This window comes from Scomber japonicus, chromosome 1 (assembly GCF_027409825.1).
Source record: "Scomber japonicus isolate fScoJap1 chromosome 1, fScoJap1.pri, whole genome shotgun sequence".
NCBI lineage: Eukaryota > Metazoa > Chordata > Actinopteri > Scombriformes > Scombridae > Scomber > Scomber japonicus.
In genome coordinates this window covers 27,794,433-27,821,205 of record NC_070578.1, presented here as the reverse complement: position 1 = coordinate 27,821,205, position 26,773 = coordinate 27,794,433, and the positions used below count along the sequence as shown (strand labels likewise).

Below are 26,773 nucleotides of genomic sequence, written 5' to 3'. Positions count from 1 at the left end.
AGAATCCTGTAAAATAATGCTATGCAAATCCTTCAAAATAAGCCCCTGCAAAATAATACCTCAAACTAATAGTTAATGTTTTTCAAATATAAATGTGTTGACACATTGTGAATAAATTCAGGCCTGCTCATGATGGAGAATCATTTATTGACCATTGCCTGGAATGAAGGAAAAAGTGCCATTCCACATTGACTGGAGGCAAGACGTGTTTCTTTATTAAACAATCAAAAAGTTACAATATTCCTTTTAAATATCTGCCAGTTTAGATTTTCTGGCAAATGTTACACAATACTGTTTACAAACCATTATTTATTATTGGTGTCTTCAGGTAAATTCAGCATTAAAAGTGACGTGCTACATAAAATTAAAATTAAATTAAAAAATGGCCATCTGTTACAACTTTTATTATTATTATCACTGCCTGTTCGTGCCTTCTTGTATAAATATTTCTCCATGCTGTTTCATTTGTCAGTTTGTCCTGCCATGTTAACAGATTTTTCAATTGTTCAATGTGTACTTTTTCAGCCAAAAAACTGTAGTGAACTGTGCCCAAAAATAGCACCTGTAACATTTGCTCCATACTTAACCCATCAGCTGGTTATAACAGCTGTAGTGAATTTGCACTTCATACCCTTGAAGCAGTGAATTGTGAGGTTGATTCCGAGTCCTGGTGTGAATTGAAAAATCTGCTCTTTTATTGGTGTGATGCACATGCCTTAACATCTAACCTCAACACCTTCTTGCATCTCATTGGGGCATTACATTTACTTTTTAACAGATATATAGTTCTGTTTTAATGATGCACTCAATAAGACCTGTGGAAAGTGCTAGTAAATGCACACAGGGTCAACTTTTTTCGTTCATATGAGCAGAGAGCAACATTGTAGGGTTATGCAAGTGTAAATTGGAGGGCTGTGGTGATTCATTGCTGTGTCTTCACCTATGTACCTTATTTTTGGCATTGGTATAGTTATATTTGCAGTAAGAGGAGAACCCGTTTAAGTGCATTTCTTCTAGTGCAACTGCAAATAGCCACTTTTCACCAAAATAACATCTGCACCAAGTGCCAAAATAATGAACGGATGGACAGCATGCAATTCAAGGTCAGGAACACACAAACATGTACTAGTTTAGGGCAGACTTCACTTGTCTTTGTACAGCCTCAAAAAGAGATACCACAGACTCCAACAGAACTGCAAAAACACAAACCTTTTACTTTGGTTGACTGTCTTTGTGGGTACAGTATGTGTTTCCATTTCTGTATCTGTAAATAGCTGGCATGAATTGTGTAGTTTGTATGCCATGTAAGTCTTTTTGCAGCCCCGTGAGTGCAGGATAGTGGTTAGAGTGCATGCTACGTACAAAGCCGACTCCAGTTCGAATCCCAGCCGGAAGTCCTTTGCTGCATGTCACACCTCCCTCTCTCTCCCATGTTTCCTGTCTGTCTACTACTCAATAAAGGCGTCTATGCCGGAAAAAATCTTCATTACTTGGTTATCTTAGAAAATTATACAGAGCAACATGGTTAAAACAATAGCAGAGACAGAGAAAATACAGAGATGTCTGTGTATTGTCACACAGCAGCTGATCTATAGCATCAGGAGTGGTCTTTATAAAGTCTTTAATTGTCAACAGCAGGTCTATGATGTCGGTTATTTCTTCTTTATTTAAATATACAAGGTAAGGTAAGGTAAACTTTGTTCTATACAGAATCAGAAATATGCTACTAAATTATCAAGGAAGTTGCACCTATATAATTTAGATTAGGCTTTGTTTTTGTGATAAACAGACAAACAAGTTGATAAATAGAACATGAAATGTACATTTTAGCAATCAAAAAAAGGGAAAACTTCACATTTTTATCAATTGCAATTGTATTGTCTAAATAGAAGTAAATCACAAAACACTAAGCACATTGTAGATATTTTTTAATTTGTTGCTCACCTTCCTTTTTCCTTGGCAGCAACAGAAACACAACTGCGTCTGAGCTCTTCTTTTTAAGTTCTTTAAAATGTACAGCTTGTTTGCAAGGAATATATTCGTTTTACAGTCAGTCCAAGTGAATTGACTACAGAAAATCCCACCGCAATTATACTTAATTCATAATTAATGCAGAGCAGACAGGGGACCTAATTTACACTTGCACATTGTCAGTTTCCCTGCATGTGCTTGTCATTCTGCATAAGAGTAAACATGAATAGCTTTGGAAAGAGGGTGGTATCTCCCCACCATTACCTAGACTCTGGGGAGCTGTGCACTGTGGCACACAATTTTGCCATTAGATGATAAAAACAAAGGAAATGATCTGACTACCCAGTTGCTCCAAACAAGAGCAGGTGTGTGCAGCCGTGTTAGCAGTAGGGAGTACCTTCTTATTGTGTTGTAGGCAGAATTGTTTATTATTGCACACCCTCATTCTGACGCTGACTGGCGCCTCCACTTTGAGTTGAAGGATGAGAAAACAAAGTCTTTGTTCATCTGCAAGTCAGATCCTTAGAGCTTGTGATTATAACAAGACCTGAATACATCTATACATGTGCATACATGTATATGAGTGGGTGCTTATGAGCGTACATCTGTTCATGCAAGAGTTGGATCTAACTGTGTGTGTGTGTGTGTGTGTGTGTGTGTGCGCACGCATGTGTGTGTGTGTGTGTGTGTGCGAGAGAGAGGAGGAGAGTTGGATCTGACTGGGTGTATATGTGTGTGTGTGTGTGTGTGTGTGTGTGTGTGTGTGTGTGTGTGTGTGTGTGAGGAAGAGAGAGAGAGAGAGAATGGGCTTCTTGCAGTCTTTAGGAGTGTCATACTGAGATAGTGTGGCTCTTGATCTTTGTTGTTTGTGTTGTGGTGCCGTATTGTGCTGAGCTGTGCTCTGCTGTATAGAGTGACATTTCTGATAGGGTTTGACATGCTGCAGCCAATGTGCACAGACAGAGGCCGCTTCGGAAAACCACAGAGTATTAGTCCAATCACAGCACTGGCAGTCAGCCTGACATGCTGAATTTGTTATTCTCCTTTATTCGAACATTCGCTCATATCCTGTCCATGAGCCACCTCTGTTGGAATCAGTCTGATCTGCTTGCACCCAGTCACACACTGGCACTCAGTGTCATATATAGCACTGTACAGTAGCTGTTGACTGCAAACTCTGGTGCACTCAGACTGTCAGGAATGAAGAATTAGTTCCAAAGTTGTTAGCAATGGGGATTTGTAAAGAAACATGTTTTTAAAAGTCAAGTTATTAATTTCTCAAAGCAAATTCTGATGTACAGTACTATTCTTACACATTGCTGGTAGTGCATAAGTCAACATATGTATTTAGTGTTTTCAATATTGCACACTGAGGTGAGCACACAAGCCAGGGAATCTAACATCTCGCGTGTCTAAAACGATAAGGCATTTGTTGCGGCAGAGTATATTAATGTACCAAGTTGTAATCATAATACTCTAGTATAAGTTCATTTTAGCTCTAGTAAAATCGGGTGTAAAAAGGCAGATATTTATCTTGAGCATTGCCAACACATCCTCATTATTAAATGGCAATATAGATCTAAAATTTAAAGTGGTTATTTTCCAAAATCATTACAAATCACTAAAAAAAAAAGAAAATGTTATGTTTTATGGTGTGAGGTGCTGAGGGTAGGCACAAAAACCTTTTGGTTAGGGTTAGGAAAAGATCTGGGTTAAAATGATCACTTGAAATATGGTTAATAATTCCTTAAATGTATGCAAACATCATCACCATGGCAACAGTAAATCCCCTGACGTTACAGTTTTTACAAAAATGTCCCAACTCACAGTTGGAAACATAACACTCACAGTTGGAAATATGAAGCGAACAGTGGTCTCCTCCAACAGATGGTATAAACGTAACTATGGGTCATTTATGCTGTTCTGAATTTTAGACCTATACTGTGGTTTCTCTAATGAGGGTGGGCTGGAATGGAAAGAGAATATTTAAATATTTTTTCTCTATTTGACCTTTCAAGCAAGAATAATTACAAGACATGTCATCTTTATTGATGGCTGACTGTCTATGGCGGCTTAAATCTGCTAAAAATAAAGGGATCTTTCAACTAATTTAAAAATCAAATAATATGCCAATAACCAGAATGAGATTCGATAAAAAAACTGGCATTGGTCATCGGTATTGGACTCAGACAGAGAATGACTAATATCAAAACACAACGCTGTCTCTTTCAAATTATATTTACAAACTAATACCTCACTAATTTGTAACAGCAAACAAGTTATGAGTTGCAATGTTATCTGAATTGCATTTTATCAACAAAAGGAGGAATGTTTTAAATCTGCCAAGTCACAAAATGCTCATAAAGAATCAATCAGTAAATTGTTTGTGTCAATAGCTTTTTAATGTATATAGTTAGCCACTCACAGCATTTGGTTAAGGCTAAAGACAGATTGCTGTCTTGATTAGATATTAAAAAAGCCAAAAGTCAAACATAACACTGAGCAGTATTTGCCTTACCTTAACCAAAGTGTATTTGTTGTCTTAACCTAACCACATGTGGAACTCATGCAAACTGTGATCTCCTGTCAAAGTCCTGATCATTCTCCTACAAAAGGTAATTGGAAGAAAAGTGTAATTTTGAGGAGAAAGGGTTGTCTTCTCCTTCTCATATCTAACTCAGACAAACACACATACATTACCACACACAAGGACTAACACCCCCAACTACCCGCACACTACTTGAAATGAAGTAGTTTCTCACGTGAGAAGTTTTAAATTGTACTGAGAAGTTTTAAATTGTATTTGTAACAGTCTGTTTGGTTCTAATCGGAGGGTAGAGGCAGAGTCATTTTAATTTCATTACCACTGTGGTGGTTATTTTTAGCTCAGAGTGCTTGTGATCCTTCTGGTGCATTGTGAGAATTTGACAAGTCCTATTATTCACACAGCCGCTCATCCTCTGAGCTTGTACTTTTCAAAGCAACCCCTCTTGCTACTCATCACATTAGCTGCATATAAAGGTAGCTAGTTGTTGTGATTTTACAAGCAAGTCCGTCTGCCGTGATTTTATGGCGGATGATCTCACCCAAAAGAAAATTTAAAAAGTAGATGCATAATTAAGAGAGAAAATGGTAAACATTCTTTTTATTTGTCAGCTGGGGATATTTAGGGAGTAATTAAATGTCTTTAAAAAGCAAATTAAGACAGGAAATGTGATATTCAAATTACAGTTAATGATCATGGAGGGGAAGTGTACATGAAATTTAGAAAATAAACATCTTTGTTGTCATTTTGCAGCTCTTTACACTTTTTCCTTTTTGGTTTTTCTTTTTCATTACAGTTTTCATTAAATGTCAATTTTATAATTAAAGGATTTCCGATTAATCTTTTCCATTTTTCATTTCAGGGTTCTCAATTTCACTGTCCATGTACATTACCATTTAATTATGTCAATTCGCCATTCAATTTTTCTTATAATTCATTTACAATTTGCTCTTTAAATTTTCTTTCTGTGTGAAATTGTACTTCAAGTCCTCATATCATTAATGCTTTATCATCTACTATGATATATTTTCATAATAATTCTAATGCTATTTATCGTATATTCATAATGAATACTAACAAGATTTTCACTGTATTACCTCTTGCCAATGCATCTCAGTGGAAATGCTGGCAAAAGAACTGAGAATAAGAGAACTGAGCATCCAAACTAAGGCGAGTATGTCGTAAACATTCAAATATATCCTGAAACCATTACAAGTATTAATGTAAACATGAAAACCCAGTAGGCTTTAAAATGTATCAGATTCCCAAACAAACATTTACAATAATTGACTTTCTTTGGTACATGTGTAGGAGTATGAGTCCGGCTGTGTTTGCCGTTTCGTTAATTCAGTTTGTCTCAGTGAATGCACAACCAAGTACAGACACAAGTGAGTCACGAGTTGGAACACACATGCAAAGGGAACACACGTTGGCGGAAGAGATCAGTGAGATGGAGGGGGAGCTGGGACAAGAGGTGACCAGGGTGTCATCGATTGCTACAGGGATGGAGAGATGTCCCTCGCTGTGAGGCGAGTCAAGACGAGGCAAAGCTGCGTGCCGCAGGCCCTTTTTGTGCCTGATGACTCGCAGCTGATGTCTTATCTTGGTCAGTCAACACAGACGATTGAGTGTGTGCACATGGAAAACAGAGGTGGGGAGAGGGAGGGGCGGGAGCATAAAAAAAAAGAGGCCTGTTATCTGGATTTGTGATGCAACAGATGCTACAGATTTGTAGCAAATCTTCTAGATTTCTCTTTTGGTATCACTAAACATTAAAGTGTAAGTTGAGAAGAAAAGAGTGCCATAACATTTTTTTTAAGACAGTTTCAAAATATGACTCAAATCTGTTACTTCTGTTAATTTTTCTTGCAAGTAGACTTAAAGAGTAAATCCTAATTAAATAAAGCCATGCTTAAAGCACAGTTTTTGATTAGAGAACTAATCAGTGAAATCAGCTGGTGTTGTGTTTAAAGTGAAGGACTATTATGGCACAGCACTCAATACCTGTAGTTTGATAAGGATGGAGAGTCATGTTTTTTTCTTCTTCTGGTATTTAATGACTAGATCTAATTATGACATTTCTTATTTTTGATGTCAAACATTTTGCATATTATGAAAAAATTCTTGGATCACAGTATGCTTGGTGCAAAGCATTTAAGCTAAAAAAGCCTGTGCCCAAATATTCCACAATTATACTGAATTAATGTAGCAATAACAAAGTCAGCAGACTAAATTAGACAATCTGTCAATTTGCACAATGTAGCTTGAATTTAGCATTAACGGCGAGATTGTCAAAGGGAGCAACATTTAATTGGCTAACAATCCTTACTATTCTCAAACTATCTGTAAAAATGCAAGCAGAGCCTTGTCCAACACAGTCAAGAGGAAATAGAAAAGGCCGTCAAACAATATCCTATTATGTCAAAAAGAATCAATAAGCTGTATAGGTTGTTTTTGCTAGGGGACATATTGTCTCATGACCTATGTCAAACTCTATGGGGAGTGTAACATCAGCCTCTGTCACATATTGCAACAAAGTGTTTTGTTTTATCATATAACTATTACATTCCATACTTAAGAGGGCAATATGACTAAAGGTTTCCATCAATCAGTTATCTGAATGAGACTTGTCAGGTTATGTGGTTTATGCCTTAACAAATGTCATGGCACAAATAGTACAGGATTTGTTGCTAGAGCTGGAGGCTTTAATTACCACTAAGCCTTATGGCTGAACCAGCTACTAACACTACTAACACACATTGAATGCCTTAGGTTGCCAACAATAAGAAATATTGTAAGCCTTACCTCAACCCTGGGGAGCTCAACTCACTTTCTGAAGTTCTGCAGTGGGTCGTCCTGCAGCATGTCTTGGACTGGCAACATAGTTGGGGACACGCCCTCTCAAAAACCATCAGTGAGTCACCAACCATCCTGAGCTTGTTGTTTCAGTTCATTTACATGACAACTTATACGTAGACAGAAACTAAACCATCTCATTGGCATGGGGGTTATCAACAAAAAGTTGCTTTTTGTTATCAACTGCTGCACACCGCTCAACTCTACTCTCCCTTCTTATGTCTGTGCTGTGACAGGCTCATATGTGGTAAGACCTGCCCTTTTGAATTTTTACTACTATTCAAAAGGATAAAACACAACCTTTGACTGTGACAAAAAAAATCTGAAATTAAAGTTACTCAAGGCATAAATGCCCTCAGGTTAGGAGCATTGTGTGGCTGCATATAGATTGTGGTCTATGTAGTTGTCCGGGGTTTTGTTAAATTTATTGATAAACAATTTAAATTTAATATCTACTCTCATCCCCCTACCACTGGTGTTGCTGCTGATGCTCAAAAGTTACTCCATGGTTGGCAAGAGTGCTTGAGATATTTTTAGACTGCTTGTCTTGATTTCCCCCAGATGACCAGTTTTCATTGTGGTGCTTAAAGCCTCTAAAATTTATACTATATAATAAATATCAAAGAGGCACACATTTATCAAAACATGCTTCCATAAAACTTAAAACGTCAACTTCTAAAATAATGTATAGGAACATTAAAAGGCACTTAATTACAGTAATTGTACTTTATCATTTTCCACCCTGGATAAAAGCAGTTGTGAGAAGTGAACTCCCACACCAGTCCAAAGTAAAAGCCATTGGTAGTAACTGCCTTGACACTTATTAACAAGTGACAGTAAAAAGTTGCCTCAGGAGCTCTATAATGAGTGAACAGTCATTTTCATTCTGACCTTTTCCTGCTGAACTGTCATGGTGGATATTTTCATACACACTGTCAGACTAACATCCTTGCATTATCCTTTAATGTCATCGTTTTTAATGCCAAACCCTCATTCATGTGGAGCACTGTGGAACATGCCAAAGACTGGATTTATGACAGGGTGTGAATCATGGACTACTTTTTATTTAAGTGGCCTTATAATGAACCTAGTGCATGAACTAGAGTCTTTGTGCTTTTTATAAAATTGCTAAAAATCAATGCAATGGTAGGTATATGTAGACTTAATCAGATTTTTGTAGTAGTTATTATTGACATAATTGCGCAGTCCTGTAAATGTAGCATACTGGGAGACCATTCCTACAACTTAGAAAGCACTTTTTATTTCGGTAAACTGTCATCCTTCAGGATCAATATGAGACACTCACTATCTCCACTTACAGTGCATTGTGGTAAAAGAAGATGAAGGAGTAGGAAGCAAAGCAATCCTCAAAGTTTAAATCTTCTTGAAATAAGAGCTGCTTTATGGATGATGGATGATGCCCAGCTGACCATAACAATTTAGAAATGGTTGTATTCAAGCACAGCCCTGATTTTTGTTTGAATTTGGTTTCAACAAAAGCACATTTATGCACAAATTCTAAACCAGCTTATCTCATGCTATGTGGCATCTAACCACATTTCAGAGGGATGTGACGTAATGGTTTCTTCTACTTAGAGAGACAGAATGACCCACATGAGGGCCGGGGACCTCTGGAGGTGGTTTGGCTGAGATGATAATCTGGAGTCATCCAGGTGGAAATTCAATCTGCACCGTGTGTTTGCATTAGTGATAAAGTACCCACTGACAAGACAGAAACATTATTACCATGTCTTCCTATTGTCTTGTACTGAAAAGTCTCAGAGGACAACTCTTGCAGCAAAACAAAAAATAAGTCTTGGCTCTGCAGTAACAATATCCCTTATGACTTTACACCTGCCCATGTATGTGACAATACACAGACTTGGCATCTCTACTGTACATCTCTCCTGTGTTGTCCTGCTATTGCTAAGTGCTCATAAAAACAACATCCAAATCACAATGATTCTGGGGTTCAACCCAATACAGACAGATGTTGAAAGCTTCAACAGGTTAATTAAAAACTATCCGTCAAATTTGGTGATGTTTGGACAAACTGTCTTTGGTTCATAGCCAAATTTATGCCAGGCCCGTGCACATCTTTGGAAATGGTGGCGACTGAGTGATTTCAAAGTAGTTTTACACATGTTTGGTTCAACGTTGCTATGAAATGTATCCTGTGAGTTTTGGAATGACTGGCCAAAAAAAATCTCATTGTTGTCTGATTTGTGTTATGCCGTGCCCATTTCATGCTTCTGTAGCATCCCCTAGTGGTTTTATTTTATGCACTGGACCACGCCCCTTTGAAGTTCATTGGTCAATATCTCTATTAAATGATTAAATAAGACGTCAACAAGCTTTATGCAACTTTTGATAAGTTGGTTCTATAATGATCCTCTGAAAATTTGGTAGCAATCAGACTTACATTTTAGAACTTTTGAGACCCATGGTTCTAAAGTTATAGGCCAAAATAGTTTTTGTTATAGTGCCACCATCTGGCCATTTGTGGTCATATTTTTTGGCAATAGCACACAACTCCCAGTCAATGAGCAAAATATCATGTCTCTCACATTTACCATCTCACCAGAATTTACGAAAACATTTCTGAAACAATAAAATAAAATAAATAAATAGATAGATAAAAGAGTCTCAGTCCAGCTATCAGTCAGAAGCATTAATGCATTAAGCATTATGTACAAATACATGGGCATTATCCAATTGTTCATTGTCTGTACAATATATCCAGATGCACATTACACTTTTATAGTAGGTGTAAATTAAATAATAATGCATTCAGGCCCTCAGTTGGCTTTACAGTCAGTCATTGTTAGTGCATGCAGAGTGTAAGCATGAGCACTGGAGCAAACAATCTGCCAGGGACACATGGATATTTTTTGTTTTGTCATCATGTAACGGTACGTTGACCAACAAGCTAATCTCTCAAAAAACAAAAAAATCCCCAAAAACAGACAGACACGCACACACACAAACAAACACAAAGAAAACAAAGAAAGAAAACCTACAAACATACAGTACATACATAGATCATGTCCATTTGTTTTCCATTTGTTTGGTTTTAATTGAGATGTGTACTGTACAGTATATGTAGACATATAATCAGTAAGCATTACTTTTATTACAGCTTGGTTTCATTCAACAGCCGTATTTATAAAACTGTGCCATTGCCACAGTACCACATATTCAATATTCAATATAATGCAACATACTATGCTTGCTCCACTAAGACTATAAAAATAATTTTACAAGTTTACTGCTTGTATATGCATTTCTCCTCTTTGTCTTTTTGCATAATTTCCATGTTACTGACAGTTCTAAAAAAAAAAAAAGCTATAGATAACAACAACAGATCTAATTTAAGGACATGTGGTGTTTCCACCTCAATATTGCGCCTTTCTTGCTGTGAGGCCAGAGATAATGTGTCTGATAGTTTGACAGTTTGAAAGAAGAGGAATCATTCAGTAAAATCACAGTCGCCAGTGATTGTATTGCGATGCAGCATTTGAATTCCAGTCTATTTCCCACTTACAACATGCTTACAGATAAACCATAGCTAGAATAAGCAATGACTTGACCAAAGGGTTTGGAGCAGTAATGAGTTGACAAACCAGAAAATAACACATTTGTAAATGGAAACAGGTGAGACTGTTTGCTTTTTAACCTCTGCTCATGGCCAATTTGGACTTAGCTGAACCAATTTCTTAAAGGGCGGAGCATAAAGTCATTATAATAATGGTCAAAACAAATAAAGATGGAAAAAATAAATGAGATTAAGCAAGCGAAAACAATGTTATGCATGAGTGAGTGTGTATGGGGGCAGAATTTTCACAGGCACACAGATACAGACAGTGTATTTCACTCAGAAATGATGACACAAAACATCCACAGATATTAATATTTCCACAAAATTATTCTTGACTATGTGATTTTTTTAAAAGCATAAATACTTTATCTTTAATTTTCACCTTACTTGTCTTTTCCTCAGTATGTGTTTTTCACAAAAAAAAAGTATAGCCAGGAATCATTTTACTATGTAACAATGATATCTAAGTATCCATAGTGCATAGAGAATATAATAACCTTGCAAATGATTTGCCTGCTTAAAAAAACAGTAATTCCATAATAATAATAATATCAAAATATTAGACAATACTAGAAAGAAGAAACTGGTAGGATCAATAATTTAGGATGTAGATTGCAATGCTGACAAAGAAATTACATGTGCGGCTCCTTTTGGCAGGAGCACCCGCACAACAGCTCTCTGGCTTGCATATTGTTGTATATCCATTTGATTGACAGGTGTGTCATAGCCAGAGACGCACTGGGCAGACCCCCAACTGCCGTTGCAGTTCCTGTCAGTGTGGTTGGTTTGAAGCTGTCTACATGGATTGTCTGGCCAACATGGAGAACATGGTGAATTAGAGAAGTTGACATGGTAAATCAGTGGACTTGGCTCTGCTGCACACTGCTGTGAGCCATGCTTTGTATCACTGCAGAGGCTCAGTTTCAGGCTATGTGTCATGCCTATCAACCAGCGGATGCAAGTGAAGGTATATGTGTATATTTTAGTTTTTTGAGTATTTCCTGTTCACTGTTCTTAGAGATTAAATGTGCAAGGTGCAGAGGCCATCATTTAATATTAATATTAACAATTGTGGACTTTTCAGTGTGTGCATTGATGTGTATGCTGTTTCCCATCTTACTAACTTGCAATTATGTGTTTCCAGTATTTTTGTCCATTTTACATATTTTCTTTTTCAATTGGTTGCACACATTTCAACACTGATTTTTTTCCCAAAACACACACAGCACGTAGCAGTTAGTGTTGACTAAACATTGGATAACATATCATTGCTTTGACACAAAATATATATTGGGATGACCTCTTTTGAAATGTCTGTACTAACAGTCCATTTTGCACAAGTTTACATACAGTACAACTTTAAAAACAGTTACATTTAATCAATATCTAACACATATCTAAACTGCTAATTAAGCAATACCACACTGAGTGCTTCATTTCACTTCTAGTTTACCTCTAAAAGATTTGTGCTGAAAGCAGGCAAGACAGGACAAAAGTACAGTAAGGAGGACATACTGTAAGGTGTGATATGGATGAAAGCTTGTGGCCATACTGTAGGCAGAAGACAAGGTTGACTAGCCCTGCTTTAAATCTGTATCTGTAGTTGTCAATGCATGTGTGGTGAATATGTACAAGTTTTTGTTGTATTGGAATTACTTTATAGTTTGGGAAAATAAAGCTCCACTGAAGCATATTGCAGCATTTCTGATTCATGTCTGACACATATACCATAAGGTAGCACTATCTGTGCAGTAAGAATGCACTGTTCTTTTTACTCAAATGAAATCTTGGTTCATGAAAAAATGAAATACAGGAATAATAGAAATGATCAAGTGCTGGGCTGAAATGTGTTTGGCTACAGACACAGTGCAAATTGATGTACAATTCAGCTGTTGTAAATCGCTTAACCTGAGAAGAATGACTGACATAGACAACATTATGATGTGTATGTCATGAGATAGATAGATAGAAAGAAACTGGAGAAAAATCCACCTTAGTTAAATTTGCTGGACGTATTGAATCTGCAAAAGCCTTTGTTAATGATTACAAATACCCATGTATGATTAAATGAAAGATATATTATGTCTTTTTTTTCCTTTTAGACATTTCCAATCAAGTGTTGCACAAGATAAGCTGTGAAAGAAGGTAGACATGAGTAAGCCTAATTCGAAATTGCCTCAGTCACCTCTAGTTCAGTCCCCTCAAGATACATTTTGGGCACCATGGATACTGTGTGTAGAGACTAATAGCATTATGACAAAAGGAAAATAGAGATATACTGCATGTGTGTGTGCATGAGCAGACAAGGAGAGAGATAGCAATGTACATTCTTAGAGAGAGAGAGTGAGCTGCAGTGACACAGCAGACAACGAGTTATCAAGGGTGAGAGAAAACTGCAATGTTTTGATTAAGCTCATCACACTGAGCTTAGACCGCTCACACTACAGACATCCATGCTTGGCTGTCTCGCGGTGGTCAGAGTCGCTCACTCCTTCCCTGACCTCCCTATAGCCAGGAGCTCTAATCACTGTAAAACCGATTCATTAAAATCTGCTGTTAGTGAGAGGACACACGGGGGTGAGCAAATGGACCACAGCCAATTATGTGATTCCCTGTCAGTTAGAAAGAGATTTAGGCATTAAGTATCTCTGAGGAGGGAGACAGTGATCACTACAGCAGATCTGCACATTATTATAGGGTTTGGAAGTATGTGTGTGTGTGTTCTCTGTGTGTAAGTACGTGCATGTAGAGTATGTGGGCGGTAGTGGAGGAGTGGGTCATCCACTAATCTGAAGATCAGCGGTTCGATCCACAGCTCTTCTAGTGCGCATGTTGAAGTTTCCTTGGGCAAGATACTGAACCCCCAATTGCTCCCAAAGGCTCCCATTGGTGTGTGAGTGTGGGTGAATGATAAGAAACTCTTCCTGATGAGAAGCCACCTTGCATGACATCTTCTGCTACCAGTGTATGAATGTGTGTGAATGTGTGACTGTTGTCATGTAGTGTGAAGAGCTTTGAGTGGTCGTAAGATTAGAAAGAAACAATACAAATTCAGTCCATTTACCATTTATGTTAAAGGTTGACTCTCTATCTATTCTAACAGCCTAAGAAATGACTGCAATGTTGCCAGAATAAATGAAGTAAATCAAATTTTGAGTGGCATTTCAGGCCCTGTCCTCCAAAAACGTGAACACAATGTTCACAGAGAGCTAATACATAAGTGGAACCACTGAGTTGTGATACAAACAATAATCATACCTGACAAGTTATCGTAAAATTTTAAATGTAGTTTGAGGCTGCAAGTGTTTTCTGTTTGTATTGCTGCTAAAGTAATATCCCCATGGAAAATGCTTTGTGCTGTGTTTGATTTTTACGATAAGACAAGCAAAGGACTAAATTAGAGGCCTGTGGGTAGTCCCCTTGAGAAACCTACAACACAATTTGACCACGCTAGATCTTAGTTCCAGGTAGTGCCTAACTGAAACTGTCAGAGGATTTTTAAGGAAATACCAAAAGCAGCAAAAACAACATGAACTCCTTTCTCTTGTAGTGTGGCATTCCACTGCTTTTACACACAAAGATCAGTTTACTCGTCATTAAGAGCCTGTGACACCAACTGTGGTTCTGAACAAAACACAAACTGTCATAGTGATGTTATCAGGGTTATTACTGATTGGGCTTAAGACTTAAATTTCTTAGAAAGCCAAAACAGGAAGCTTGTGTCACAAACTTGGGACATGGAGTTTGAAAGACTAGAAGTTGGACCAACATGGACAGCGCGCCATGGACAGTATCAAGCCTGTCTCCTAGGACAGGGCTCCACAGACTTCATGGATAGTCTAGGACTGGGCTGCAAACATCTCAGTCATCTCTGTGCACCACGGTGCTGAATGGTGGTCTGAGGCTATCATGAAAATATGTAAAACAGCCTTCTCCGCCATGGTATGCATTTAGTATGTCAGGAAGAATCAGAGCTGACAATGGGTGTTGTTGTGACGTACAGGTCCTTTCCCAAACCAGTTCCATATCTGCTGCACAATCTTGGGGCTCTCCACCTCACTGTGGTGTTAGGGCAATGCACATTGTCTTTTCTCTGACTAGAAGAAGGGTAGAGCGGCAGCTGGCAGTTCAGCTGTGCCCTTTCCTATTTCAGCCTCTAAAGCATTGAGTGACAGATGAAACAAACCCAAAAAGAGTGTCCGGAGCTATGGGAGCTCTCAGGAGGTCTTTTCTGTCTTCTCTTTCTAGGGCAGTGAGTCCCAACCACACGTGACATGACCCCACTGTGGCAAGCAACGTAACACATCCTACGGCAATAGCAACTCCCTGAATCAGGTTCTGGCCGAAATGCCGAGAAATTCGACTGTTATGCTGTGGGGAGTGGGGGGTTGGTGTATTAGTTGCGGTGACACCCAACACTCCCAGGTTGTTAGCATCCGCCGAGCCAGAAAATGTTCTCAAAATATTCCAGTCATCCTGCACTAGGTAGTGGCTTCCTACTTGCTTCCTACTATGGCAGCCTGTCTCTGTGTAGTCCTACACTATCAGAAAGGAAATCAGTCCTGGAACTGGTGACTTCATTTTCAGTGGCTCCTTCCAGGACACTTCCACACATTGCTAAATGTCCAGGAGAGGAGATTAAACAAAGGCGAAAAGGAGTTGGGTGCGCTTTCACCCCACTAGTTTGATTATTCGGTCCGCACCAGGCAGTAAAATTGTTACTATGTAGCATATAGGCTGCGGTGTGGTCCGCGTTCACACCTGCAAACGAATCAAGATTGGTCTGATTGACGTTCCCTCATCTTCCAGTGGGTCAGCATTTGGTGCGGAGTCAAGCGGACCGAGACCACCTCTTTTTGGGGGTCTCGGTCCGCTTCATTTAGTGCGCACCCGAGTACGATTGATGCTTTCACACCAACGAAAACAAACCAAACTAAGAGCTTTTGGTCCGAATGGACTGTTTAGTGCGCACCAACTGCTGTTGGTGTGAAAGCGCCCTTAATGTAGCAGGCTAACCAGCTTGGGTGAGATAGGTGGGGGCAGTGTTAATCCTACACAGATAGTCTCAGATAGAACAGACTGTTACAAGAGATACATTTTATTTTCACCTCAAGTAAAAGTCATAATGGATGTCTTAAGTAAATCAGTTAAGAGCCAATTCATTTTTAATCAGACATTTAATCAGACATTGCGTCCATTCAGACTTGGGTCCAGCTGCAATTCTCAGATTTTTGGTGTTTACAATTCAAGTTCAGACCAGTTTCTAACAGGTAATTATACTGTAGGTTAGGGTAAGAGGTACTAATTAAAAAAATGAATTAGTCATTTTTAAGCTGGCTACACTTTTTAGGACACTTAAGAGGCCTTTATTTATTTTGTCTCTACCTACCATCTACCCTTCTCCTCATCACTATTATTTAATGTAAAATCTAAAATTATCAATATAACTTTTGATTCCTTGAGTGCCACAAATCCACATTACTGAAACATCGCAAAACATTATGAAATACAGTAGTACTACAATTAGAAGATTGGCAGCCTGTACAGCTTTCTATGCTGCATTTCACATTGTGTGCTCCAGGGTTGGATTTCATGGATAATATACCGGATTGCACAAAGAAAACTGCTTTATTGCACAGAACAGGGGTAGAGCCAGAGACCTGCAGCTCTCAGAATTTATTGTAACAGCACATGTTGGAACTAGTCAAAGGTTGATGGCAAAATCACATCCAGCATTCCATCTAACAACTCCTTTAAAGTCCAACCGAACTTAATTTCTTCCCAAAGGCCTGAAAAACTTGGATCTGTGAAGTCTTTCACTTTTATTTTCTCTTGTTACCTTTAGGGCATAAGACATTTGTATAAAGTGTGAAACAGAATCAATACTGCAATACCAACTCAACCTCTGTTATACATCCAACTGTATTTTCCCTGAGTAGAAATTCTGGGTGTTATGGAACTGAAAATACATTAAGCCTTTCAAAAGATGTTGTGGACACCATTCAATTCAACTTAAATATTATGAGTAAATAAACAGAATCATTATTCACTTATTCAGTGTTTTGCTGATGTACTGCACTGTTCTGTCACTGGCTGCTATTATTTGGACCATCATACCTTCCAATAACCTGCTTTATTCTAATCTCATTAAAAACACAACTGCATCTTTCCTCACAGATAGAATAAAAACTCTCACGCTGACAGTAACAATACTGTGCTCAACACTGCTGACCTTTTAGATCTTTTCTCTCACTTCCTCCTCCTCTCCTGATATGACCACAGGTCCTGGAAATCCTGCAGCTTTACACTAGCTTTAAACCTTAATGACACTGACAAGAATCACAGTTAGTTATGTATAGTATGTCTGCTAGCTATTTGGACCATTAGCTTTGCTGACACACTTGAGTTCCTCTAATTCCCTGATATTAGAGATTGACCAGAGCAGATAGCATCTTATATCTTTGTGTTATTAATTGTGGATTGGATTACCTTACGTGGCCCTACTGTTGACTCATTTCAATCCGCTCTGATATTATTTCTTATCGCTTTGTGATTTAACACTGGCTGGTTGTAGCCCTCGGCTTTAGGTTGATTCTTTCAGGTTCACTGTTGATTTACATATTCATGAGGAGAAGGTTCACTGCAACCCACAGATGAATGCGGCAGATGCTCCTTTGATACAATAAAGTGTTTTAACTACAGTAAATTAGCTATTTCTGACATTCAAATCTTGGAGGATGGTTAACAAGATAATTGTCAAAGATATATGCAATTAAGTGTTTAATTTCATATTCAACATATTAAAGTTGCTTCAGAATAAAAACAAAAAAATTGGGAGTCATATGTTAGTTCCACCTGATATCATCTTTGTCATTGTTTAATTTTCAGCTACAGCATAATTGTCTATAGTCTTGTACTCTACTCTGCATAGAAATCAGACATAGTGCAGAAGGGATTCAGTAAACATATAGTAAATCGTCAGTGTAATGTGTTACGAGATCCTACAGAGTTGATAATATGATTGCAATAGCTAAGAAAAAGGACGATTTATTTTACATATACAAATACAGTGTTTACAGTTCAACACAAGGGGACTTTTTAACTGAATGTCCCTAAAGAGATCTGCATCTCCAGTTCACATTTATTGCATTTGCACTGACACCTACAAAATTATCTAACTTTAAGTAAATCACAGCTGCAATTATTATGTACCACCTCGTTCTGATTTGATAAGTCATGTGACTTGTGGTTCAATGCAATTAATATACCCATATTTCTGCTGCTTAAGTTTACTTGGTCATTAAATGAGTTTGAAGTGTTTCGTGTACAGTTCTGTTTGCATCAAGATGTTAAATCAAGACATTATTACAGAATATTTCCTACATTATTCATGTGACATTGAGATGCTGGTTGGATCTAATTGAATCTCATCCAACTAAATAAATTAACATGTTGTATAATGCACACATATTAATGGTAGTGACAATCCTGATTGATTCTTGTAGAAAAGCTTAGGTAAGTTGCTGTGTGCTGCTGTTTAAATAAGGTAGCAAGTAATCCAGCACCCACAACACCACCCACTGATACTTGACAATTGGTGCAACCTGCAGTCTTTGTAGGTGTTTTTCCCTGACAGCCACGAGGGGCAACAATGAGCCTATTCCCCACTTGAAAAAACAACAACACTTGAACAAGGGAGACAAAGGTGAGATTTATGCTTTATCAGAAGTGAAAAGACTGTCTGAAAGAGAAGGCTTCCTATACAAGTTCCAGATTTCTTTAAAAGTGCTGACAAATATGGGTATTTTCTCACACTGTCAGCTGTAAGGGTCTCTAACATTTAAACATAAACATTCTCAAACAGCATTCAGCATGCTGACAGACACACATCTATGAATCCTTTCAACCAATTGATGAAATTTTAATTGACTATCAGTGTCTGATGGTTAAACTTTTGTCTCAGCCTTGTGGGTTCTGCCCCACATTTGGAACCCAACTGCGACTACCAGTGTCTGATAAGGAAAACCACAGAACAAAACAGCTGCTTCCAGTAACAACTTTTGACTGATATTACCTTTGCATGATTTAATATAGTCCTTTTTTAGAAGGAGGCAGGAGACAGACTAGAAGACTAATAGTGACTAGTTTTTGCAAAGTCAAGTGGAATCATGCACTGCTCATGGGTTTGATTTAACCGCTTTTGAATATTTAAAAAAAAATGGAAAAATAGAAAACAAGTATACATTCACCCAAAGGGATTTTCTCTAAAACTGCTTTAAGATTGGTTGGCTGTGTATGAAGGTTAGAGGACTGTTAAGGACATATGTAATGATCTACACTTCCAGTTTTAAACAACATTACCTTGACAATTACAGGCAAAGCTGGCTACTGATAGGTGCATACTTGTCCGCTGCTATTTTCATGCTTCAGCTATTAGCAGAAGAACCTGCACAACACTGTCACTTGGCTGATTGCCGGTTTGTTCCATGTATGAATTCATAATGTTCTCTCATAGCAGCTCCCTCTGAAATGGGTAATGGGTAAGTAGTGAAGGCAGTGTGAAATACATTTTCAAGAGGTTGCATGAAAAGCTTGCACTCTTGCAGTTGGATTTACTTAAACATAACATGGATGATACAGCTAGCTTATCAGTTTGGTAAAGGTTTAAAAGCCCATTAGCTTTTAAACCTTAGCTGCCCATGCAGTCTCTGCTGTTTCTCACTTCCAACTGGATCAAAGTGGTTTGGGCCAACTGACAATGCCATCCTTAGAGCCCTGCACTCTTGCTTGTGCTGCTATAAATGTTCAAAAATTGGCACAGAAAAAAAGAAGCTGCCATTCAGTTTACATGTGCACTGTGTTCTACCTGAAGGCTGTACAGGATTCAATCTTGTGAGTCAGTAGTTTTGAAGAACATAAGAATCCCCATCAGGAAGGAAGTAATATAATGCTCTCAGTGCAGGAGGTTAGAGAATAATGTCTCTCATTCTATGTAGCTCATATTCAATGGCAGGCAGCAGCCTTTTACTTTGTAACCCATACAGAGACGCACAAATTGGATACCATGGATTTAGGCTACTTTAAATTCTTACAACTATTCTACCCTTCATTGTCCAGTTTTATATTTAATAGGGTGGGGTAGAGTGGGACTGGAGGTGGGCATATGGCTTGTAAATTGGACTTATATGGGTGAAAGCATTGCTTGGCCTCAAGGGGGAATCCTCAGTTGACTTAAACACAGCACTTTTACTGCAACAGCTTCTTCAATTCGCTGAGCTCTTTTGAAGCAGAGCAGCAGTTCGAGAATGAACAAAGAACTTTTGACTAGATGGAGGAACAAAGACAGAGGAAAATGGATTGAGACATACATGAGACAGACAGAAAATGTCTGTGTTGTGTAAGGATGGTCGTGGAGCTGTATAAAACAGCTGTCACATGTGCTCCGCATAATGTAATAGGAGGTTATGTCTCTATCAATCCCTCTACAATGGATTTCATCAGATCATCTGTCTTCCCTTCTTGTCATTTGTATTTTTGAAGAATTCATAAGGTTTGGTTTGAAATAATTAACATGACATGCTTTTCAACCCTGGTTCTGAAATTCAAAGGCTCAGTACATAAGGATAACTTTAAATGTAAAGGGAATGGTGGATATTTAAGTTTAAATTTATGTATTCATAACTTATATCAGCACAAATGCCAACCTCAAGTGAAAGGAGTAATGAGGGATATTTGAAAAAAAACAAACTACACCAGTCTGTTCGATGACCACAGAACAGTTGAACTATAGCTGAACTACATTCAGAGAGTTTACCTATTTTAGAAATGATTATTTTTCTCAAGAAGAAAATGCACTGAAAATGAAAGTTAGAAAAGTACACTCAGAGTAACCACTAGCTGCTCTGCAACAACTTTCTACTCCTTTTGTACATGGCTCCTTCAAGAGAACACTATTCTAAGGCCAAAAGCACAGACAGACCCCCAATGAGATGAAGTCATACACTTGAAAGATGAAAGGTACTCTTACAGAATAGTTGAAGGACTGAGGAGAAAAATAAGAAAGTAGAAAATACAACTTTTTTTACTTAACATAAATATCATATATTAGTATTAGTAGTTATGTTCCTTAGGCAACTGTGCATAAAACAGATAAAATGTTTGTTTAATCAGGTTTCATTTTTTTCTGTTGCCTATCATGTTTAATCAGAAAAGCTGACCTCTCTATTGCCTCAATCTTATTTCAGCATCTTAGAACAGAAGTCATTTCGACTGTGCAGTAATGGCGGAGAACTGCTTTGTTAATGCATTCACTGTGTTCTCCAGACGACCTGCAGCATTCTGCCTTCTCATCACTGCACTCCAAATTCATAAAATCTGCTTATTAGAATTCAACCTCAAGTCCAACTGAATTCCTTGAAGCCATTAGTGGTTGTTGAGAATGGTTTGGGCTGGCCTCAGCATCGACTGTAGGACAGGGTGCCAGAGAGAATCAATGCTTCTCTGTGGCTCAGGAATGAAACTGTAACAGCAAGACTGCCCCAATTGAGTACTGGACTGCTGTCTTTTTTTAACCACTTAATTGATCAAAGTTTTATTTATCTTGTCACAACACTTTAACCTAATTTGTTTTCCATTCACTCACAAAGTACCTTCATTGAATAACCATGTTAACAATAGGCAGTATTACATTAAATTTCCTCCCTCTCCGAACACACTTTAAATATTGTGTCTATGTTAATTTACATGTAGCAGGGGCACTCTTAAACTTGTGTAATTAATTATCATATCAAACATAATCTCTATATTAGTTTCTGTCAGCACGCACACACATACACTCACAGTGGGCTTTTCATTAGAGAATATTCTCTTTGTATGTATTTTACTACAGCAGAGAGAGTGGAGGGGTGCAGGGCTGAGATGAATCCCTTTCCCTTTGTTCTTTCTGAACAAAGCAGAGGTGCATCATGCATATCCTCTTTATTCTGCAACTATGCAAAGATGTCCTTGTAATTGGGTGATATTTTTTACTGCAATACCCGCTGCATGCATTTCCATTACATGTCATAAAATACCCTCCTCACTGTCATCAACTTAAATGGAATGTCAATACTTAGTGTGTGGAATGGGGAGCGTGGAAATGGGCTTAACACTGGGTCCCATAAACTTTAATGCCACCACCAAAGGAAGGGCCAATCACAGCATAGCTTTGCAAATCAAAGAATAATAATCACAGATTTTCTTGCCGAGCCATCTCAACAGATTAATATAAATAAGTTAGTAGCATCCTCTTATGTGTTCTCATTTTCTAATCATCACCGATTTCCTTCTCTCCATTTTCCTTTGCATTGCACACTTTGCCTTTTCTTGGGTCCAAACTGCACAATCCTCCAAGCCCACCCCGCATCCCTCTGAAATGTTCTTTTTCTTTTTTCAATTTCTTGTTCAGTGATGGAATCCAGGCAAAACAAAGCAGGCCAAGAAAAACAAACAGCAAAATCAAATTATTTGGTATGAAGTAGGGTCTGGATTATGGAATACCAGACAACACTGCTCAGCTGATTTCAGTCAGATGTCCAGAGGGAGATTCCCCACACAGGGCCACTTTATGGGCTCATTTGCATAACCACAGCTCCTGATTATAAGTCAGCAGGCTGCTATGAAGGAGACAGCCACAGGGCGATTATGGCCATAATATATTAACCCATACTGGGCAATTTCCTGAGACAAGTCAGATGATGCTGTGATTGATTTTTATTGTGCTTTAAGTGTTAACTATTAAAATTACTGTATGTGAAATATGCTTACTGCTATATATCATCTGTTCAGACAACTGTACTCACTTTTCTCTGCCAACATCTTAAGAAATACAGTTATTATAATTAAATGCTTATTTCCTGTAATACATTTAATAATTAAATAAATACATGGGTAAGTAAATAAATCATGACCAAAGGCCTTCCTGAATGACTCATCCACATAACGTGTAATGTATCGTTTTCCCCCCATGAGTCTTACCACTAGTCACAAGATAAACGTCATGTTCTTTTCTTAGCAGTACACACACACACACACACACACACACACACACACACACACACAAACACACACACACACACACCACACACACACACACACACACACACACACACACACACACACACACACACACTTGTTGAGAAACAAATGTTGTCTTGTGATATCAAGGAAGAGTGCATGCAGTGGTATCTCTAAGGTAATTAAACAGAACTAAAGGTCTGCTGTGACTCTGAAGTCTTGGAAGGGCCAGACTAATGGTATAAAGCTAATTAAAGTGTGTTTCATCCCCTAATGAAAATCATCTTCTCAGCCCACAGTATACAGACAAGTTCAACAGAAAGGCTCTGCAGGTCCTCTGAGACTTTCACTCATATGTTATTATTCTTACTTTTATGTGTTTTTCATATCAAGCAACACAAATTGTTAATAATAAGAACTTTTTTTAAACTGACCAGTTACTATGATATGGTAAGATACAAGCATTCATAACATACATTAATTTAACAGACACGTTTGTCCAAAGTAACTTAAACCAATGCATTCAACATCGTGACTGCATCCCTCTCAACTGCTAACAGCATGTTCACAACAGAAGTACCTAGAAACACTCATTTGCAGAAAACACATTTTCTGCACAGAGCTATTTCGCAAAGGGCTCCACATTCATGATGGCATATGGCAGAGCTTTCTGCTGACAAAGTCTAGTTGTCAAGTGTTTTTTCCACCACTGGAGCCCATTTGGTATCTTGGTGACTCAATATGAACTTGACTGTATTAAATTGCAAAGGTAGGTGTAGTTCCGACAGCACTTAGTATTGTCCCTTCACAGCAAGACAGTCTTGTGTTGGAATTCATGTGCACCTCATGTGCTCCTCTTAACTCCAGTAGTTCAAATACTTACAGTTTTAGATAAACTGCACACTCTAAATCGCACAATCACATTGTCTATGTATGTCAATGTAGGTCAGCCTGTGATGAACTGGAAACCAATGCTGAGTGTAACTTGCATGCATGCCGAAATTGTCAGCACAGGTATCAAAATTTAGATGTGAAGGTTTTTTTGGTGGATCTGTACTTGCATTGCTCAGGTGATCAACCCTGCTCTGTCATAATTTCAGTTCTTTCATTGAAAGACACATTCAAGAACACACAAACAAAAACCCTGAACAATTTCCCCTCGTGCATAGTGACAAATCCATCTCTCAGGGAAAATAACGTATTACATTTTTCGTTCCAAATTGTATGTTTGGTTGTGGAAAAGACTGTACACCAGGATGTGTGGGAAGAGGAACCATAGAAGTGTCATTACTCTCTGTAGATTTCAGTAAATGGCTGGTGGATGCACCTTCCTGTTGTCAAACTGTCCCTGCTGTCCACCAGCAATCCTGAGTGACTCAATGAACATTTTCTTGTATTGAGTAGGCCTAATGGTTTCTCAGTGACACGAACAACACATTAAGCAAATGTGCTACTGTATATCCTCCCAAGTGAAAATAAGGTGTCATATATTCATTTGTGATTATATTGCATCTCACACCTAAGATCATTTACTTGTTGGGAGGGGCTTTTTTGTGCAGATTGTTGTGATGTAACTGGTCATGATGGATCCCAGTCCCACCCACACTAACTGAAAATGTATTCATCAGCCCCTATGCCACTGCAGCATAGTTGTAGAACATGCTTCTGGTTACAAAATGACCAAACGTCTGTTGCCACAGGCTGTTGTGACTGCATTTTGGTGTGTAGCTTATTTAATTTCAGTCCCATCTTGGTGTCCATTTGTATTGCAGTTGCCCCCTTAAAACACTGTAAGTAGCTGGACCTCTTTCAGTGTGGGACTTCATTAACATTCATTAGTCATGCCAGCCTCAGTCTCATCAGCAGCTATGGCATTTTAATGAAAAATAAGAAACAAACAAACAAACAAACACAAGCTAAAAAGACAAACAAAAAACCAAATCAGTCACAGCACAACTTGAAATCCATTGCATAGAATTATTGGATTTTTACCAGCTTTGGAGATAATTTTAATTTTAGTTTTTTATATACAATCAATAATTTTGACTTTTTAAATGTATAAGTCACAATAACAATTTTAATGTCAAATTCAGGTAAATGAAGAGGAAATATATATGCACCATGAAACCATTTCTGCTAAATAAAGCAGAAAATAACAAGGCAAACCTAGACACTTCATTCTTTTGAGCTCCCATAACTTTAATTATCTTTTTCTTTGGCTGCACCATTTCGATCCAAAGTGTTCTACTTTTGCCATTTCAGGTAATGGAAAAGTGTATTGAAACCCCATGTCACTGCCAGGACTCAATCAATCTCAATAACCTTTTCTATTCATGCACCTTATTTTTATTGTCAGTGTTGACAGTATCACGCACTGCAACCAAGGATTTACCACGATCACTCTGACATTGTGGAGTGAAAAATGATCAATTATAATGTTGCCAACTCTCACTTCCACTCTCTCTGTCACTTATCATACTAGTGATAAATGACTACGTACTAATAAATAATCTCACATTCTGGGCAGTTTATGGAGAAAGACTGCCATTAATTAGAGTGACAGACAGTGGAATATATTAAGAAGATGCATAATGAGATAAAGGTTCTGAGTGTTGCTCTATCCCACTGTCACATATTTTCCTATTTTTTTCTCCAATAATAGGAAGAATGTGTGTGGTATCAGTTGTTAGAAAAGTCTCTTGTTAAAATGACACATAATAAGTCCACACAAATAAGATTTTTAGTATTTTACGAAAGTTAATAACTGCAACCTGCATGGAACACGAAGCTAAGATGCACTGCCACATTTTGTTATCAATTCTAATTGCATCGTCAAAATCAAAAACTTCCTCCCAATTCAGTGATGAGGTTTTGAGACTTAATGGAGAACTGTTTGGGTTTTAAAACTAATGAAACATCGTAAAATACCATTTCATATGGTTTAATGAAAAGTATGGCACACTAATGGGTGGTATTTTTTACCATGTTACTTGTCATGGTACAAGTACAGGCCAAAATGTAATAATGGACCATGGTATTGGCTGTTGTAGCTCACTGGCTATGGTAAGGAAATGCCAGCTGTTGTCAGCAGTCCTCATTAGTGAGATGTGATATTAACAGGATTAAGGCAGGGGTCTAGTGGCATTTTGTTTTTGAGGAAGATTTTCTACAAAGACATGTCATTTGTAGATGTTGGTAAAATTTATTTCTGTCCAATGACTGCAACCCCATAATGATGCTCATGTTACACCTGCTCCGCCAAGAATTTGGGAATGTCTGGTCTGTATGCTATATGTCTTCCCTGTTTTATTTTGTTAGCAATAGAGAAAGTCTCTCTCTCTCTCTCTCTCTCTCTCTCTCTCTCTCTCTCTCTCTCTCTCCCCCTCTCTCTCCCTCTCTCTCCCTCTCTCTCCCTCTCTCACTCACACACGCACACACACACAGATGTGTATGTTGGCCACATAGAAACCATACATTTTACACTGAGTGTTGCAACAATTCATTTTTGGAGAATTAGAAAAGTGTTGATTTTTTGCCCCCAGTAATAGTTTGAGATAATGTGACATTATGAATACAATCAATTATATTTTCACTGCATTAGGTAAATGGCACACATACTTTTTTGAATGACGGTGGCCACTATATTGCTTTGATGCTTGTTTGGTAACCTTTTAATCAACATTGCAAATCTTTCATTTTGCTATTTTGCTATTACAGGCTACAGAACAAAGAAACTGGCTTGCAGGGAG

At 38.0% G+C, this 26,773-nt stretch overlaps 1 protein-coding gene across 2 annotated transcripts in view; it reads left to right on the top strand.

The window, feature by feature from the left end:
- Positions 1–26,773, top strand: part of LOC128357413 (protocadherin-9) — a 202,719-nt gene that overhangs the window by 21,647 nt on the left and 154,299 nt on the right. Inside the window, exon 2 of one of the 2 annotated variants that reach the window (XM_053317770.1) lies at positions 13,850–13,861. The exons of the other annotated variant lie outside the window; for it this stretch is intronic. Within the exon in view, the coding sequence (XP_053173745.1) occupies positions 13,850–13,861 (12 nt within the window). The remainder of the gene's footprint in view (positions 1–13,849; positions 13,862–26,773) is intronic. 2 annotated transcript variants of the gene reach the window in all.